The 18,496-nt window shown below is 40.2% G+C and overlaps 3 protein-coding genes across 4 annotated transcripts; all 3 read right to left on the bottom strand.

Moving 5' to 3' along the window:
• Positions 1–597: 597 nt before the first annotated feature.
• tmc4 (transmembrane channel-like 4) lies at positions 598–6,635 on the bottom strand. Its single transcript, XM_041044550.1, has 16 exons — positions 6,511–6,635; positions 6,196–6,382; positions 5,572–5,720; positions 5,210–5,359; positions 4,508–4,593; positions 4,137–4,282; positions 3,684–3,831; positions 3,380–3,538; positions 3,135–3,292; positions 2,847–2,973; positions 2,111–2,208; positions 1,817–2,000; positions 1,588–1,718; positions 1,219–1,374; positions 982–1,060; positions 598–835 (listed from the first exon to the last, which is right to left on the bottom strand). Exons 1-16 carry the CDS (start codon positions 6,563–6,565, stop codon positions 752–754), a joined length of 2,097 nt encoding a protein of 698 aa, XP_040900484.1. The 5' UTR covers positions 6,566–6,635; the 3' UTR covers positions 598–751.
• A 502-nt stretch (positions 6,636–7,137) lies between these two features.
• Positions 7,138–15,923, bottom strand: mboat7 (membrane bound O-acyltransferase domain containing 7). Of its 2 annotated transcripts, none has more exons than XM_041044565.1 (9): positions 15,840–15,923; positions 14,217–14,296; positions 13,015–13,144; positions 12,096–12,222; positions 11,811–11,967; positions 11,183–11,378; positions 10,480–10,632; positions 10,184–10,360; positions 7,138–9,624 (listed from the first exon to the last, which is right to left on the bottom strand). In XM_041044565.1, exons 2-9 carry the CDS (start codon positions 14,290–14,292, stop codon positions 9,213–9,215), a joined length of 1,428 nt encoding a protein of 475 aa, XP_040900499.1. In that variant the 5' UTR covers positions 14,293–14,296; positions 15,840–15,923; the 3' UTR covers positions 7,138–9,212. The 2 variants fall into 2 exon arrangements, with proteins under 2 accessions (XP_040900499.1, XP_040900500.1); XM_041044566.1 differs by having other exon boundaries at positions 14,217–14,299; positions 15,840–15,913.
• A 269-nt stretch (positions 15,924–16,192) lies between these two features.
• On the bottom strand, positions 16,193–18,450 carry rps9 (ribosomal protein S9). Its single transcript, XM_041044575.1, has 5 exons — positions 18,405–18,450; positions 17,699–17,811; positions 17,418–17,540; positions 17,033–17,219; positions 16,193–16,447 (listed from the first exon to the last, which is right to left on the bottom strand). Exons 2-5 carry the CDS (start codon positions 17,793–17,795, stop codon positions 16,270–16,272), a joined length of 585 nt encoding a protein of 194 aa, XP_040900509.1. The 5' UTR covers positions 17,796–17,811; positions 18,405–18,450; the 3' UTR covers positions 16,193–16,269.
• Between the last annotated feature and the right edge of the window lie 46 nt (positions 18,451–18,496).

Raw genomic sequence — 18,496 nt, 5'->3', positions numbered from 1 at the left:
TATCGTTTTATAATGTGAAAGGAACAAAAACAAACATCTATTTTATGGACAGATAACAGTAGTGAAACTTTGCATATAATATAATAAAGGCGTGCATTGCACGACATTTATGTAATCTAACCATATAACGCTAATTTAGGTAGGTTAATAATAAAGAGGTTTCAATTTCACTTACAATAATCTAATTGCAGGACTGTCTTCTAAAACCCAGCCAACATTATATGTCACTGACTTTATGCATAAGGGGTGCGTGCAGTCCCTCCAGATGCATAATGTTTCATGTCCTTCCAAACATGTTCAAGGATATATAAAAAATACTCTGCTTTGAATAATAATTTGTGTGTGATATGGTTTTTCCATAAAAAGAAAAAGTTTAATTACAGGGTTAGAAATTCTTAGATGACACATCCGCCTCCTCCCTCACTGAAAAATCCAGAATCTATGAATATGCAAACACTTTTCATTTCAAAGGTTTAACTACTGGATACAAGATGTCTCCAACATCACTGAAAGACAGTCCTCAGGGTATCTGCAATGTAGGCTTTAAGTTTTCACATCCCATTTGTGTAAGTTGCCTGTTGGACCAGGGCTGGCTGGTCCAACATCCAGCATCAAACTCTGAACATACATTATTCTGTACATTGAGGGTCAAACATACAAAAAAACTAACAATGACCAAAACCCATTTTGGAGCAGAGGGGAACTTTAAGTTAATAAAGGAGGCTGAAGAAACCAAACATGTTCCACATGTTCAGTCATGTACTCCTGCATTATGCTGAAGCTGCTGACTGAGGACCTCAATCTGCTTGACCAGGAACTGCTTGTCACGACCCTCCTGCAAGCCAAAGACATTGCAATAGTAAAACTGAATGCATTTGAGTATTAGGAAGTCACATTATCCCTCCTACATGTGATCAAAATTCAAGACGGTCTAAGTCTTTGCTTTACAGTCCAGCATAAAGATTAATGCCAACATCTTACCAGTTTTAGCTGCGCTCTTAGCAGAGCAACACTGTTCCCATAGACAGAGGCTAAGGCTATGAAATAGCACATCACCACACTGTCAGGAAGAAAAGAGCCATGATGATACATCATAAAATGGACCATGAAAGACCATATAATATGTAGTTAAATATAGGTAGAAATCTATATTTAGATTTAAATACAGCACTGTTTATACCAGAGGAAGGATCCTACAGAAAGCACAAATTTACGCACCCTGATAATGCAAACAGAGGGATGGAGAATGCCTGTGAGCCAATGAAGAAGAGAAACTCCTGTGTGGTTTCAGAGAGGCTGTAGAAAGAGGCTGGAACAATTGACCACATGTTCGGGAAGAAACGGAAAGGGCCGCAACCCATCGACGGATGGATCCTGGGAGCACAGAGGGAAACACTTCTCTTCAACAATGCAATTTAACATGGAAAATATATTTATCAAAAGTTTCTAGCTGTGTAGTCCTGCCAGTCATCTTACAGTACATTACTATCTGACATGCAGAGCAAAAACTCTGACCGCTATTTGACTAAATTAAAAAGCACTTTCGTTATATTTGTTAGAGGGAAGAATGCAGCAATCAGCACTCACTCAGCCAGACTGTAAATCATGACAACTGTGGCCAGGCCCCAGCCAAACAGGAGTACAACGAGGAAAAAGAAAGTGGAGGTGGTGGAGCGAAACGTCTTCAGCGCTGGTCGACAATTATAAAAGAGCGTGATCTGAGAGGGATGGGGCAATGGGGACACAAAACAGGGTTTAGGGACAAAATCAAGTGGCATTGTATGACATGTTGGCTGTGTTAAAGCATTATTTTCACCTTCTTGCAGTAGAAGATGATGACAAACTTGATGGCGTTGATGAGTGGCAGCAGAGGGCAAAAAAGAGCGCCTGTCCAAACCACAGTCTGACCATAAACCACCCCAAGCACATTGGAAGGAACCACAAACTCCTGTCGACCCACCCACTGAGCCAGCTTACTGGACCAGTTGTCCACCACCAACCTGACACACACACAAAAACACAGTGCAGTCACATGACTAAACAACTTACTGTAAATACAGATTGAGCAATTTCTAAAAAGTAGACAAATTGTTCACATGTTGATTTGTACCTGCGTGGAAACTCCACCAGGACGAGCACAGCGATGTTGATGAGGAGGTCAAACAGTGTCAGCTTGTACATCTCCTGCCCCACACGTGTTTCCCAGCACTACATCATGAGACAAGCATACAAAGATTAACCTGTCTGACAATGTGTATTTGCGACAATGTGTAAAATTAAACACTCATTTTTAAGTCAGGACTATGCCACTCAAGGTAATGACATTATTTTCTAATTATACTACTTCACAGTACACACAAGCAGCTACTATCATCAGGAGTTACTGAAAAGCCTGCAGTGCAAACCCATAATAATTTATTTTTGTTGTTTATAACTAAATCAGATAGTAACAGATTCAGTTTTTGTTTCTTGCTGAATTATCTGGTAGCCCACAGGCATTTGGCAGACTGAAACTAATTCTGTTCGTCTGTCTCCTCTTTCCCCTTGCTGTTGTTTACTGTAGCCCTCAGCTGATCCCACTAACTTAGTGTATTCTCTGTCTCTACAATGTTTTGATGCAAAAACAAACAGCAAACAGAATTCTTTGCTTGTGTATACACATCCATAACAAGGAAGTTAGATTAGAAAAACAAACATGCTGTCATCTCCTAAGTGCAGAGTTGCATTATTGTTTGTTATCTCATGAATTCCCTCTCTGTTTTTCATAAGTTTCTGCCACTTGTCTAGCGACCTGGTGACTCTTTTGATCCTGTTACAAAGAAACATCTTTAAGATGGCACAATTACCGGGTAGATTTCATGGTTGTACTCGCACAATTTACAAGCATTACTATTTGTGTCTCCCTCGCAGGTGATCTGACGCCACAAGGTGAAGAGGAGAACACCCAGACTCACCAGACGCAGGAACACTGACCTGGACAAGGAAGAGAATTACTATCCACCATTCTGATTCTAATATTATGCGTATGTTTTAACAAAGATTAGAGATTTTTAATCTTAAATCTATATTAAAGATTACTGTTAAAAATTCAACTAAATGCAAATGTCCTGATATTATCATTCTTCCACAGAAACCTTAATAGGGCCACTATGACGGTAGTGCTGGGGGCGTATTTCTCTATCAAGGCAATCTGGTCACACAGCAGAGGCACCAGGAAGTTTCCAGTGGTGATAACAATGGAGGGAAGATACTCAAAAATCAATCCCAGGATCCCTTGCTCCCCACTCCGTTCCTGTGTGGAAGAGATGAGAGCCAAAAGGTCACCTAAAACTTAATCAAGACCACATTAGCACCACCACTCTACTTTAACATCATTTACCTGACTTAAGTTGGTGGCCAAAAAGATGGCGTAGAAGGCTGCTATGATGAGCCCGAATGCAACAAAACACATACATATGCGTAGAGAGTATAAAACAATTTTTTGCAATAAAGTCAGAGCAGCTGCCCGTTTCTTTATTCTCTCTTCCTCCAGATCCACCTGACAGAGAGAGTAGAGAGAGGTGAGGTAAGGGGTTAATAATGATTGTGTAAACCTGTAGAGAGAAAAACTGTCACATGTCAATCACATTTCTCTTTTTCCTAACTGCCCTGCTTCCTGCTAAGTAGGACAGATCCCCTCTGACCTGCAGCCGGTAGTGGATGTTTTTCTGCTTCAGTCTGGTAGCTCGGTCTCCCAGGCAACCGTAGTCCCAGCCGGTGAACACTATCATGCTGTAGTTGCCCACAGTGCTGCCTCCCGTTGCCACAGCAACTCGAGCTGCAGTCCCCATGCTGTGTTATGAGAGGCGGATAAAGATGCAGGTCAAGGTGGCTGAACTCTTGGCCCAGCCTTTTAAATGTATTTCTGTTTATTTCATTGACCTGACCCTTAACTGAGACAGCTGAACACACACTAGCCCACACACACACACACACACACACACACACACACACACACACACACACACACACACACACACACACACACACACACACACACACACACACACACACACACACACACACACACTCTAGATAGCTATAGATAGATATTGATCGCTAATATTGAACCTCAAAGTGTTTGTTGTGGGACTGACCGTGCTATGATACAAATGAGACAAAAGGCAAAGTAGAATACAGCAGTGAAGAGGTAGGCCAGGGGGATGTTGTAGGAGAAGTTGCTGTCCACCACCATTGTGTTGTTGTAGTAGCCGTAAAACAGGTATGAATACTCCATAAAACCCTGAACAAAAAGGAGAGGATGGTCACTAAGCATGTCTGATGTACTTGAGGGTACATAGGATGTAATTTGAATTTACTTTCATCAGCAAAGAATATAGCAAGAGGATGTAGAAGCAAAGCCGTAGCCACAGGGGAGACACCGAGGTCATGTCCACTGTATTTGTATTTGTATATGTTTTGCAAGTCTCATATCTTTGCAGATTATTGTGATGCTGTAGTTTCTCACCGTTCCCGAAAGTAAGTCAAGGAAATAATTATAGAACACCACCAAGCTTTGAGGATTAGGGTCATAATCCATGCATTCCTCTGGACCTGGAAAACACAGCAAAAGGGAAAGCTTTATGAACTCTGCATGCATTCTCAGATTATAGCATTTCTATAGGTTTCCCTGTGTGTCTCTCAACGTATAGACTATATAGAGGTTTTAGGAGTAACAGAAAGAGAAGCAGAGCAAAAGCTACAGTGGTGATTACAAGCAGGTCTGTGGCTCACTTGATAGCAGAGGGAGAGGGTCTTTTAATTCCAACATTATCAACTAGATAAAGCTGGTTTCCTTACACAGCCTTGAAAAAAAAAGGTCTATAGCTATCTTCTATATTTTACTCTGTGAATTAAACATTTCTAATAATTACATTTTTCTGTTCTTCTGCTCATGCACCGTTGAGCATTTTGCTGTTTTTTATTTCTGAGGGGAATACCACAGCTGGTACCGCTCTCTACGAACACCCCGGCCTCTTAGGATGTTGCCTGGAAACTATCATATCAAACTGTGAGGAGGCTTCCTGTTTATTTTACAAATTTATTGTGCCAAAACATCAGAATGAAACGAAGAACCATGAAAACACAGCGCCACATGTGACTCTCAAGTAACCCTACAGCAAAATTAAATATTGTGAGTTAACAAACTGAAGCTTGGACAACACATTACCGGTGCTGTTAACGAAGCTGGACCCAACAGATCTGAAGACAATGCTGGGGATGAGGACAAATCCAGCAAGGAGTGAAAAGGAAACAAAATTGAGCACCACTAAGAATCGCAAGAACAAAAAGTAAGACTGGACACCGCCTCCAAAGTTCCCTGTGGGGGGAAAAAGGCCATCATTTAGTTCAAAATGCAAACACTGATTCAAACAACATGTGTGAAATAAATTAACACTTTTCTGTGACCATATTATGGACAGAGTATATAGTATATTTAATCTGTAGGTTGAAAAACCTTATCTAATTGAGCCCCTTAACATCCATTTGAAATAATGTTGCATAATGTTGTTGTTAAAGTTGAATGTATACCTCCAATTTTTTGCAAAGACTTGTGCCACGGTATGAAAAAGTAGAGAAATTCTCTGGCGTTGTCTTTGACTTTAAGCAGATATTTGGTCTTTTTCCGTTTCCAGGACTCCATGCTGGAAACCACAGGCACCTGCATTTGCTGCACCTCCCTGTAACGGAGGCAGGTAATTTGTTTAGATATTTTTTTCACAACTTTCCCATTTTGGCATATTCAGCTGAACTGCGGCGTGTAGTGACTAAAGGTTAAGTCTAGGTTAAGTCAGCAATAACTGGAATGAATTCATTTGAAATGCACCAACTAAATGTTGTCTCTAGTGTTTACTTCTTCCTTGTGAAGAGTGAGGGATGTAGAAGGATGTTTTCACTTTCATCTCTTGAAGGTGAAGAGTTGCTCTCTGTGCTCACCTTAAATCTCAGTATAACGTGTATGTATATAATTTTGTGACACTGCAACTAGTTTGAAGATTCAGCTGCACAAGATTCAGGTGATAGTTCTTTGTAGGTTCGTCAGTCGCTTTTAATTATATTTCAAAGCTGAGTATTTATTTTATGTTGTAAAACATATAAATGGAGTGGATCTAACAAATTAGCATAACTACACCAAAACCTAAGCAGTTTTCATACCTCACAGCTCTTTTCAGAGCCATGGGCAGAGGGATGCTCCTGAGGTCCCGGGGTGGTCCACTATTGCCCTCTTCATCTTCCTCTGCGGGGGCTGAGTTCCAGTTGAACTGAGGGTAATTCTCGTTGGACACTCGAGACGAGGCACGTCGTAACCTCAGTGACTGCTGGTCACCGGGGTAACCATTCCCTGTGAGCGGTGAAGGACAGAAAAAGGAAATGATCAAGCAGCATGTATGAAGACAGTTCGGTCAGAGGATAATATGGCTCCATAACAATATTTAGATGTTCACTCAAGTGCAAATAAAAAAGTCACACCTTCAGTGTACTCATACACCTGACTCGAGCCTCTTCTCTCTGGTTCACTGGCCATTTCTCTGAAGGAGTTCAACAGTTCCAGCTTTAAAAAAACCACCTCCTCTGAGACCACAACAAACTCAGAATAAAACAAGTGGTGAACCAGCTCTTCATGAGGAAATGCAGCCTATCCAGGAATTCCTTCCCTGCTGCCTTCTCTCACGGACTTTACTCCCTTTGTACCTGACCACACAGGTACTTCCTTGTATGCTTTAACCCATTATTTCCAGGGAGATAGTTACCAGTCATGTGCCTGGTCTGGTGGCAAACAGGTTAAACTTAAAATGTGTTACTGAAGGGTTCAAAGAAATGTCTATGACTTGTGTACTGTGTACTGGAAACCTGAGGAACTGTTCTGGTGAATTCATAGTGGGAAGTGACAGAAAAGAAGAAAATTAATATTATGAATTCATCAGCCGCCAATTATGTCATTTATCAGGGATGTAGTTAAATACATACAGTGGCTTGTAGCTAGGAAGAAGCGCTGAAGAACTGTTGTGAGGTAACTAAGGAGGTGTGTTTGTATTCACTAAAGCTGGAGAGTTAATGATTTCCCCGTCTGACAAATAAAAAAATCTGATGTATAGAAGCCTTTTTCTTCAAGCTTTATCCTAATGCATTACACAAAGTAATTATGAACTTTCTAATGAACAAATAATTCACAGGTAATCATATCGAGCACACTTTTAAAAAAGAAAAGACGAGTGAGTAACATGAGGAAATGCTGATATGTATTCCACATGTAACACTGTTACAAAGCAGGGAGTGTTACAGTTGGTTCAGTATGTGAAGGCAAAGACAAGCAAAACAGAGAAAAGGAGGAAAAATAAATAGTCTGGAGAAGAGCAGAGGGACCATAATTCATAACCATCACTGTGAAGTAATAATAAAAATAAAGGGAACCGTTTCTGAAAGGGTTGAGGTTTGGCACAGAGGGGACAAAGGGTATTGAAATCTATAATTGAAATTTTCTCAGTTCCAAGTAAGGTTTAGACGACAGAACACACAGGGAAAAAAGACCCTCAGATTCTGCTGTGTCACACTCATATAAAACAGAGATTCAGTAAAGCTTTGACACAGGAGTGAATGAAATATCCCTCAACGTGCTTTTCAAATGTACAAAGTGTACTCTGGTTAGGGCTGGGCGATAATTCAGTATTACCATTTATAAATTTCATTATTTTAGAAATGTCTGTTGTTTGAATAAATGTTTATGCGTGGTTATGTGTAATATGTAACTTTGGGGCAGCTTACTGCTTTGAACATCACTTTGATTATCTTATATGTGACTTTGCATACATTTTTCATATTGTGACATACATCAATACTGGAAAATAACTTTTAACTAAGATTTTTATAAAGATTTCAAGCATATTGCCCAGCCCTGACTGTGCTGTTATTCATGACTTACATTGGCAGCTTATAGTTATGATGTTAAACTTTCCACTTTTTGCATCAAATGTTTGGTCCCAACCCTGAATGGTCCGTAATGGCAGTACAGACATTTTGGCAGTGAACAGACTGTTGCTATCTCTCACAGGGCACATCGAATACAACACTGCTATAGAGATGTCAGTGCATATGTTCCTGATATGATCTGAGTTGTTTAGTTACAGGCAGAAACACAGTAAGGAAAAAAAAACAAACATCAAAACAGAGAAACATTTTGGATTCACTGGATCAGGGAAGTAAAATTGCACAGAAATATTCAGCCATGCTTTAGGGTGTTTAAACACTTACAGAAATCCTAATGTATTTAAGGAGCAATACAGATGTAACCTGGACATTGCTTTGCTCCTTCAAACTAGTTTAATTTCATTGTACACCTCGATGCTTATGTTTCCGCTTTCTGCTGATAATAAAGGCTCCACATTAAGTTCTACATTGCAATTTTCTGCATTTAAGTGCCACAGAAATATAATTTTTTAGGGTGTTTGCTGTAGCCATAAATAGTCAAGGTGCTGATTTGAGATGCAGAATGGCAGCAGTAGAAAATGGGAAGATTAGACTCACAATGGGATTGAGGAATCCCATTCCCTCAATGAGGCCGTGCCAGCGCAACCTTGATGATGACCCCATGATAATTTTCTTTTTGCCATGACAATCTATTCTTTACTCTGATATAAACATACTGTAACATAACATTGAGTGCTGTTGGAATGTTTTGTTAATAATGGAAACTATTTGTCAGATCATTCTGAAGGTTAAACTGGTTATTGTTTGACTGGCCCTGGTACTTGCCTTTAAAACAGCATCTTCAAGTCAATCAACTAATTTTCACTAGTAAAACAGTTCTGAAATGCTTTAAACTGAGCATTTTATCTTGAAATAAAATCACACACACAATACAGGCAGATGCCCCCGTTGCCACTCACAGTACCAAAGTAACATTCGTTGAGCTCAAACATTCCTGTCCCAGTGTTCACAGTACTTTTATGTATATGTCCACATATGAAATGTCTCCAGTGGTGACACTTTACCGGGATTTACACATCACACTTTTGTCTGTCTGTATTTTTAATAAAATCAACTTGAACTTTTCTCACAGGAAATCTTATTGGACTTGTGTGGCGTATGTTGCTAGAAAGATGAGTGTAGGTGCAAATAATGTTGAAGTGACTCGTCCAAAACAATATCCAACCAGTTCCCTTATGTACCTCCATTCAGTCTGTTTTTTCTCCAGTTTTCTCTTTCACATTCTCTGTCTTCTCTCCCTCTCTTTTCTCCTCCTTGTCCCCTCTCCTTCCTTCCCTTTTCCCTCCCTTCAGCATCCTGCCCAATATTATACAGCAAACAGCGATGACGTGCATGACGAAGTAGATGGACATCCAGTAGTTGATGGTGTCAGAGGCTTTCAGCAGCACAAAGCCCATGCACATGTAGTCGTAAGCCCTCATCTTTAAGAACCAGTGAATCCAGTCGAAGATGTTCTGCCCACGAGGACCCAGTTTGGCTCGGACAGAGGCCTCCATGGCGGACTCGGCTGCGATGCACAGGGGGATGGTGAGGAAGGAGAGGTAGTAGCCAGCATGTAGTCCATGCCAGTAGGCGCTGATGAACATGGTCCAGCCAGCCCTGAGAGTTACAGACAAACAGGAGAGATGTTAAAGTCATGCAGAAACATCACTGTTTTCTGTTGTTAATTTACTTCAGGCGGAAAAATGAATATACTGGAGCTCAAGATGGTTTGCATGCAAAATTAAAATGGGCAGTTTTAAAGCTTTAACCTGCACATTTTACATAAAGGGGGAATAATAATCATAATCATAACTTAAATTATATTAAATTATACGAGATACTTCTGGGGATGTTCTGTTAGTTACCTTAAAATTATTAGAACACATCAGTGAGACACTTGGTGACATACTCCTTCATTACCATGAACACACACACAGTAGTTTATTTTTAATCACTGCTACTTAGACCATCCTGCTCTCATCAATACTGTTTGAGTAACTTTTGCTGCAAACTACAGTGTCCAGCTATTTCAGAAAATTATTTTGCCTTTTTAAAAAAATTAAAGCATATAACCACAACCTGTTTATAAAGATTTGTATCTTCAGTAGGAACAAATCAGTCATGTCAAATGAGAGCCACAGACAGAGCACAGATTGCTGCACACATTATGCCTTACCTCAGAGTGTAGGCTTTGAAGGGGGCGTTGGGGTAGATGTAGTGATGCAGCCACCACTGCACGGTCATGTTCCAGTAGCGCATACCGTGTCTGACTTTAACACAGAAGTCAGTGTTGTAGCAGTCAATGTTCTGGATGGTTTTGAAGTCATATTTCTCTTCAGCTGCTGGATCAGGACTGGCCACAAGGGTAAGACATTTAGAAAAAGAGAAAAGCAACTGACATAAATACTAGCTTTCAAAGACAGTGTTTTGGTTACACAGATGCAAATATTGATACGTCCTGTGGTGATGTACCTGTAGTTGACAGTGGGTCCTCCTCCGGGTTTGGACAGTGCTTTTTCTGGATAGCAGCCCAGACCTGCACTGATACAACCAGCCTCAGCTCCACACCACGCTGCATAGAAACGCATCCTAAACACGAAGAATATCGCTATCATGTAGAACAACCTGGTGACAGAGAGAGAGAGAGGAGGAAACGGAGAAAGAAAGGAAAAATATATTATTCATGTTAGTATTACCAAACAACTGCAAGGATATTACTAACAAATCATTTTTTACTCTCCTAAACCACAACACTGTTGTGTTTAGCTAACTGAAAATATAATATAATATAGACACTTTGTTTGTCCTATTTTATTTCTCTTCTTCAATGACACATTGCAGTAATTTAAGTAATAGTTTAAGTTTAACTCAGACCTCAGCACTGTTTTGGCTATTCCACAGTCTGAGTCCATTAAATAAAAAAAAAAAAAACAATATCGTTGTAAAAACATTTTAATACTTGTTATTAGTTGGAGATCTTATTCTATACCTTATTTTTTTATACCTAATTCAAGTTAGGATTTCATGTTTGAACTGTTGACAATTTCATTTTATACTACATAAAATGAAATCATGTATTTATTTATTTATCTTACAGAACCTACCTAATAATCTACAATTAGTTTAAAACATTGTTACTATTATTAAAAAACATTATCAGGGTAGAAATGCATACCTAAAGAAAAAGTTTTGATCCAGGAACTCATCTGTGCGAACATAAGCCAGCGGAAAGACAGAGTTGACAGCCAGGAACAGAACGCCGTAGACAGGAACCAGCTTCAAACGTTGCAGGCATGGCACCCAGCCGGGCAGGGCCAGCGGGCTTGGCTGTGTCAGCCAGTCAACGTACGTTTGGAAGCGAAAGAAGGGACCTTTATGGAGATGGAGGGATGAGATTCAGGAATAAAGGTAGTGTTGAGACAGTGATAGACAAAAATGGACAATCATGATAATGCAAGACACAAAAGGGAACAGTGGAGGGCAATGTGGTTCAAAAGAAGACAAGGTGTTTTTGGATAGGGGAACAAAACAAAAAAGAGCGAAGAGGTATATGAAACCTTGAAGCAATTTAGAAATAATACTGAAATCAATATGGACTCACACAATATTGGACAAGTAGCGGAAAGTGAGACAAAGAGAGACAACAGTTAAAATTCATGCAAAAGCAAAAGACCATCAACAACAACAGCTCACACACAAACATCATGTTTAATTTTCAAATGTTCACTCAAAATCTAAACTGAAACAACCTCTTCCTGCCAAAATCATTCAGAGAAAATTCTGAAGAGATTCCACAGACGTACCGGTCATTATACCCACATAACAGTAGCTATAGGACAGAATATCGTAGAGAGAGGGCTCCTGAGACAGCCCACCAATGACAGGAGACTTGGCAAAAGAGCTCACTTCCTTTTTCTTCTCCATGTGGAAACTGTGCACCTCGTTGGCTAGACTCACCATCTGAGTTTAAAAAAAAAAAAGACATCAAAAGTCGACAAATTGTAAAGACGGTGTGTGTTGCTTCAGTAGAGCTATTCGCTGAGTTGTCTGCTGCACAGGTTTTATTGTGTGATCCTGGGTTTCTGTACCTTGAGAGTGAGTAGTAGCTGGACGGCATTAGCAAAAGGCGTCGGCGGTGGCAGACCGAACCAGGTGACCAGTCGGAAGAACAGGAGGTAGAGAAAGGTCCAGCTGAGGCTCACTGCTGGGGCATGCCTTGTAGACAGTGACAAATGTTATGACTGAGTTTACATGTTATGTCTGCACTGTATTTAAGAGTCAGTTTACAGGGGACCTGTTCCTTTTACACTCATGGAGTCCTGTCGTATGAAGATGGAACAATTACTCATTCAACTTATCTGTCTGCCGTTAGAAAATGCAATTTATTTATTTGTTTACACTTAAAAAAAAGAAAATTATTATAAAAGATATGACACGTACAGAAAGACATTCACATAGAGACAAACTTGAAATGCAAGATGCTTACACAAAAACCTCTTCTAAAAACTCAAGCTAAGATAAACAGAGTTACAGAGGTAAATAAAAATAATAAGGGATAGAAAGACTATGACCAAAACAAAGAAAAAAACAATAAAGTCCAACAGTCAACACTGTTACTGGTAGGTTGCAATGATGCTTTAAGATTTTATTTTTTTTACCCTGCAGCTATTTTGATAATTGATGCATTGTTTCAGTCACTTTCAAACCAAAATGCCAACGTGGATTTGCTGCTTTTCTTGTTCATATGTAATGGTAAATTGAATATCTTTGGGTTTACTAAGGCAAAACAAACAATTTCAAGAAACCATCTTGGGCTCTGAGAAATTGTGAGGACGATTTTTCCCAGTTTTTGGACATTTAATAGACTTTATAGACTCATCAGTTACTGCACTTGAGCAATACTAAAAATAGCTGTAAGTTGTAGATCTACTGTCCTGACGTTTCCGCAAACAATGTGTGTTTCATACAGTGAAAAGAGTTTGTAAAAACATGATGCTCATCTCTCACCGCCAGCTGCTCTTTATAATAATCCATGTTCCAATCACCGTCACCAGAGAGTGGAGTGTGTGGATGTGACAGGTGGCGATGGTGATAGAGAGGCCCAGGAGAAGAGCTGCCCCCTGCTTCACAGGTGGACCTGAATTGAGAGCAAAATTACATAATTAAGCCGCCTACAACCATCAACCAAGGAGGAACATTTGGTGGGAAAAACACCTGAGGCACAGCAGGAGAGGTGTAGGAAACTCTGTGAATTTCGCACATTGCTGTCCTCTCCAGCAGCAATGAAAATAGACTCAGATGTGCCAACAGTGTAGAAACCTGACATTTATTTGGACCAGCCATTTTTCAAAACTTGGAAAATTCACCAGCTTGTGATAAGGGACGAGCTTGAAAAGGGAAACTCCACTGATCTTATACATCAAAGTTTTTTTAACAGGTCTTGTTGAGTGCCACTGCCTGTGTGAATTAAGTTGTTCAAAGCCTTTTGTCTCCAGAGGGAGCTGGGTAAAGACTGGAGAAAAATGTGTGGAGTAAAAAAAGATGATATCTCTGGCTCAGATCCATCAATATTTATCTTTGTATTTTTTTAAGGTCTATCTTGAGTCTAACAATGTTACAGGAATGCAATGCTAAATCAGTGAAGCACTCTTTTGAGATGCATGACTAACTGTGTAGATGTCATAAACAGGATGTGCTATGAATTTCAGTGAATAAAAAAACAAAGTGTGAAAATGTGGCTTTAATTTTAACTGCTTTTGAATTTACTGTCAAAGGTGGAATCCAAATACAACAGACTTATCTACATTTCTCAGAGGTGTATGATAGAAATGGTTGAGCATCACTAAACACATTTAGGATATGTATGAATGTGCACTCTGAGGAGGACTGAGGCTGTAGATGTAGATAAGCACTCTTCCTTAGTGACATAATGTTAAAACTATATTGTTTGATATTTCTGTATATGAACACAAATAAATCCTGATTTCTTGCCCCACAATGCAAACATTAAGGCAACAACTGTAAAATTTTAACTTAGTCCCTTTTTGGAGAACAACGATAAATAGAAATCGTACAGAGAACATAAGGTATAAACAGCTACATTGGTAATAGAAGAATAAAAAAAACAACTGTATTTTGATTAGAATGTCATGACATTTACATATGTCTGTTACTTGGGTTCAAAGTCTAACCTGACCAAAAATACTCACTGAGGTAACGGAAGAGGAATCCAGCAGGAATAGAGGCTGCAAGAATTCCCAAATACACCAACTCATCGGGAGACATGGCTCTGCTGGCACAGAAACACACATCAGCTTCAAACATGCTCATAGGAAGGCAACACACATATGAAACAACACAAACAGATTCAACAGAGCAAAGCAAGACAGATACGATAAAAGCCACCCATACAAGCAATACAACACAAATACTACCATGGTGAAGATATGAATGACTGCATCACTAGTGCTAGATCACATAATATTGCAAAGAGGAGGTAATACTCCTTCCCCAAAAAGTTACATATAAAGAGTGAGGGTCATGTTTAAGTGCACACACAAGGTGATGAAGTGCAATTACACCAGTAAGGCCTGAGGGGTTTGCAAGGATAAATCTAAACCAGAAGAACTCACAGACTAGTTTTAATTTAGCCATGGCCTGGTTTTGCAGAGGAAAGGATCAACTTCATTTTTATTATACGTATAGAAAAGATAGTATCGTTAACAAATGGTACTTAATGTGTCAAAAATTAAAGTACATGGCCCCTATATCTGCATTCTGATTCTGACATTAGATAAACAATGTGTTAGCGGCACTTTCCTGTTGTGGCTGGCCGAGGTGAAGCTGTCTGCAACTACTTTAGATACAGTTAGTTTAGTCTTGTGGTTTCCAGCCTAGGGGTCAGGCCCCTCCTAAGGGTCACCAGATAAATCTGAAGGGTCCCCATGGGCATCAAACAGCAAATTGAATGAAACCATGGTTCACCAAGTTCAGAGGAAACATGTTTGTTTTTAATGTGTCTTAAATTTGAGAAGTACAACATCAAATGTGTACTTGAATACTGTACTTCAGTAAATATACTTACTTAATATACCACCATTTTTTTCAATGACATTGAGGTAATTAATTTGAAAGCAGTTACTCTTAATATTCTTACAAGATACTCGTGTCTTTAGTCTACCATTTATCTCAATAGTTTCCATTTTTAATGGTGAGAAGTTTAGCCAAAAGTAGTGATAATGTTTATTAAACATGAGCAGCAAAAACACTTCAAATCTCCAGGGTGTGTTTCACAACCCCCTCTGAAGGGAAAGTCTTCCGAGTTGAGACAATATCCGGAGAGGAGCAATCAATAGCATACTGTAACTTTACTTTCGGACGGTGCTCGATTAAAGGGGGACATAGAGAGATTAAGTGCACAGGGCAGCACATATGACAATATTACATAACACGGTTTAACATGTGGGAACTTAAAGCTTTAGTGTATAATGCCATACGAGGTGTCTGAGTTTGTGTCACAGTAAGATCGCATAGTAGATTTAGGTTTTTAGGTGGTACAGAGTATAATTTACCACAGTTTGGGAATCAACTCAGTTTCTAACAACGTGTCTGTCATAGCCTGAATAAAGCACTGTGACTGCTTTAAAATGAATAACAGTAACAGGACCGCACAGGTTGGATGCCCAAGACAGCGGTTAAACCACTGTAGCCATGCCTGTATTCACTGCTACCAGTCTGTTAGCATTTGGTGTAAAACCTGATGCCCCCTCAGCTTCTACAGCAAAAATTCATTAACACAGCAAGAATGAGATGGAAAGCTTTCAATTACTCACATTTATAGTTTTAAATCACCACGGTTTGAAGACACCGGCAGCACCAGCTCAGCCACACCGCTAACACACACCACGTTCACTTCCTAGTTGTTGAAGGATGACGTCACCACGTAGAGCTGGCCGGTACCATCCCACCTGCAGGGGTGCGGGCTATACCATTTAGACCTAAGGTGTAGCACAAGTAGCCTACACACATTCAGCGCTGGTGCAATTCGTAACCTCTGGTACATCATTTTAAAATAAATCACTTTTCAGTTAACTAATCTTTCATATGCCTGTGATGATGCTACAGTTAAAACAAAACACAACATTTAAAAAAAAAAAAAAAAAAAAAAAAAGGAAGAACTCAGTTGTTTGGTCAGACCAACCATTTTTATTGAAAATTTTGACAGGACAGGAAGTTATAAACACTCCCTGGACGACATCCTTCTTAATCCTCCTCCTCGTCGTCAGCTCCTCCAGCTCCACCCTGGCCCTTCTTGGCGTTCTTTCTCTTGACGCGGCCTGGGCGTCCACCACCATATGGAGACCTCAGGGAGAAGTCGATGTGCTTCTGGCTGTCCAGGCGAACCACGAAAGAGGGGATGTTCACCACCTGCTTGCGCACACTGCCAAGATACAGACAGATAATGACTTGCATTGAATGAATGCATTCAAATGGTCCTTTTCACATTATCCTTTTAAGAGTACTTAAAAAAAATTTAACTGGATGACAAAGTGTCAAAGTAACATTATCCAATTAAATTATACTCATATAGATGGGCTAATGCCATCGGTTTACAACAGGCTTCATTGACGAGGAATTCGTGACACCACAGAAAGTCAGAAAATATATCTTAAATCATCAGCCTGAGTGTATTTGGTACATCACAACGCGCAAGGTGTAGTGTGCACCACAATTGCCCGAGGTGCAATCCCCCATACCTTACCTGACAGCCACAACACCACAGTGGCACAGTCTGAGCCCTCGGCGGCAGGATTGGCTCTGGGCAATGTCTACTGACAAGGTGTACGGTTTTGATACCGAATTGACCTTGCTGAAATGTTTAACTGATCTCATCGGAGAGAGTTACAAGTTGGTGGTCCTCTGATGGAACAGGAAGCAGTTTCTTATGAGTCCCTCAGAAGACTTAAAACCCTTTAATATTTGACATTTGTTCCCCAGAAACAATGTAGAGCTTGTTAGAGCTTACCGAATGTGCCTCTGGCGGATAAGGACACGGGCATGGTGGATGCTCTTGGCCAGTCCAAGCTTGAAGACCTGTGTCTGCAGCCTCCTCTCCAAGAAATCTTCAACCTTCAGACCCAGGATGTAATCGAGCTTCATCTTACCCTCATCCAGCACACCGATCCTCACCAGACGCCTGAGCAAAGCATTACCTGGAAAACCATACACAAACCACTGACTTAAAATGCCAAACACTCAGACACATATGGTATATGTTGTACTTAAAGTAAAATGACAATACTGGCCTCATTGACGAGGAATTCGTGACACCATAGAGAAGTCTGACAGTTGATAATTAAATCATTGGCCAACACACAGATTACAACAAAAATGTGAACTTATTTGCATACCTTCAAACAGACGCTTGGGGTCCTTCTCGTCCAGAGTCAGCAGCTCTCTGGCAGCTTTGCGGATCTTTGCCAGGGTGAACTTGACCCTCCACACCTCACGCTTATTCCTCAATCCATACTCGCCTTGAAAGAGGGAGGAACAGATTTTAAATTCTGTCTAGTTTGCTCTCTAGTCTTACAAAGTAAACAAAAGAGTACATGATGTATAACTGAGTGCTTTTAAATAAGACTGTCATAATACAGACTGTCATAGTCATGTTGTTAATTAAATTACAGCATACCAATGAGTTTCAACTCCTGGTCGAGACGGGACTTCTCGAAGGGACGGCGGGGGGTGACATATGTCTTGCGACAAACCCAACTCCTGGCAACGGGCATGGCGGCTTAGAAGTGCCTGCAACATGAGGACATTAGACATATGAGATACTGGTGTGTGCCACCATGACATTATGGTTCCTCTGGTGCCAAATGTTACAAGCCTGCACCAAGTCACAATTTCTGAAGCTAAATTCAATATCGTGGGAATGTGACTTGCATTTTACAATGGAATTTCCTCTAACAACAGTTAAACCTCTTTAACTACTGGCTAAAATAAGAAGCACATTCAGCTTTGCGGTAGTGGGGTTCGCGAACCCACAAATAAGTATTAGTGTGACAACTACAACTCAAAGCCAGAAAATATTCATTAATTGCGTTTTTAGCTTGAACGAACCATGTAAATATGCGTTAGAAACCGGTCATTTATCAGCCATACGACAAGGCCGCAACTGCAGCGTACCACGTTTCTCAAGTGACAAGCTAGCGTTAGCTTAGCCGCATTAGCTTTTCCCTCTTAACAGACCATTACCAAATGTTTCGTAGGCCATTTAAAACACATATTCTCTCCCACACCTGGACTTCCTTTTATTGCCTATGGATTCTGCACATTCTAAATGTCCAAACGTTGTGTATAGGTATTGTGAAATAGCACGAGGACAAACACCATACCTGTCTCGCTCAGGCTCGCGCAGTAAAGAGGACGTAAAAGGAAGTTCCCTTTGCTTTATAGGTCCAATCACAAACTACATGTCCCATCATGC

This window comes from Toxotes jaculatrix, chromosome 8 (genome assembly GCF_017976425.1).
Source record: "Toxotes jaculatrix isolate fToxJac2 chromosome 8, fToxJac2.pri, whole genome shotgun sequence".
Taxonomy (NCBI): domain Eukaryota; kingdom Metazoa; phylum Chordata; class Actinopteri; family Toxotidae; genus Toxotes; species Toxotes jaculatrix.
This window is presented reverse-complemented; position numbering and strand designations above follow the sequence as displayed.

What these genes read in the sequence shown, in the direction of transcription:
- rps9 (XM_041044575.1), bottom strand. Translation starts at nt 17,795, where the DNA reads ATGCCCGTTGCCAGGAGTTGGGTTTGTCGCAAGACATATGTCACCCCC. An exon ending in CCAGGAGTTGAAACTCATTG is followed by an intron (nt 17,541 to 17,698) that starts GTATGCTGTAAT and finishes CCCTCTTTCAAG; the next exon opens with GCGAGTATGGATTGAGGAAT. An exon ending in ATCCGCCAGAGGCACATTCG is followed by an intron (nt 16,448 to 17,032) that starts GTAAGCTCTAAC and finishes GTATCTTGGCAG; the next exon opens with TGTGCGCAAGCAGGTGGTGA.
- tmc4 (XM_041044550.1), bottom strand. Translation starts at nt 6,565, where the DNA reads ATGGCCAGTGAACCAGAGAGAAGAGGCTCGAGTCAGGTGTATGAGTAC. An exon ending in CTGGTGGAGTTTCCACGCAG is followed by an intron (nt 2,001 to 2,110) that starts GTACAAATCAAC and finishes TGTGTGTGTCAG; the next exon opens with GTTGGTGGTGGACAACTGGT. An exon ending in ATGATTTACAGTCTGGCTGA is followed by an intron (nt 1,375 to 1,587) that starts GTGAGTGCTGAT and finishes CTGTGCTCCCAG; the next exon opens with GATCCATCCGTCGATGGGTT.
- mboat7 (XM_041044565.1), bottom strand. Translation starts at nt 14,292, where the DNA reads ATGTCTCCCGATGAGTTGGTGTATTTGGGAATTCTTGCAGCCTCTATT. An exon ending in GGACCCACTGTCAACTACAG is followed by an intron (nt 10,361 to 10,479) that starts GTACATCACCAC and finishes CCTTGTGGCCAG; the next exon opens with TCCTGATCCAGCAGCTGAAG. An exon ending in TTCAAAGCCTACACTCTGAG is followed by an intron (nt 9,625 to 10,183) that starts GTAAGGCATAAT and finishes TGTAACTCTCAG; the next exon opens with GGCTGGCTGGACCATGTTCA.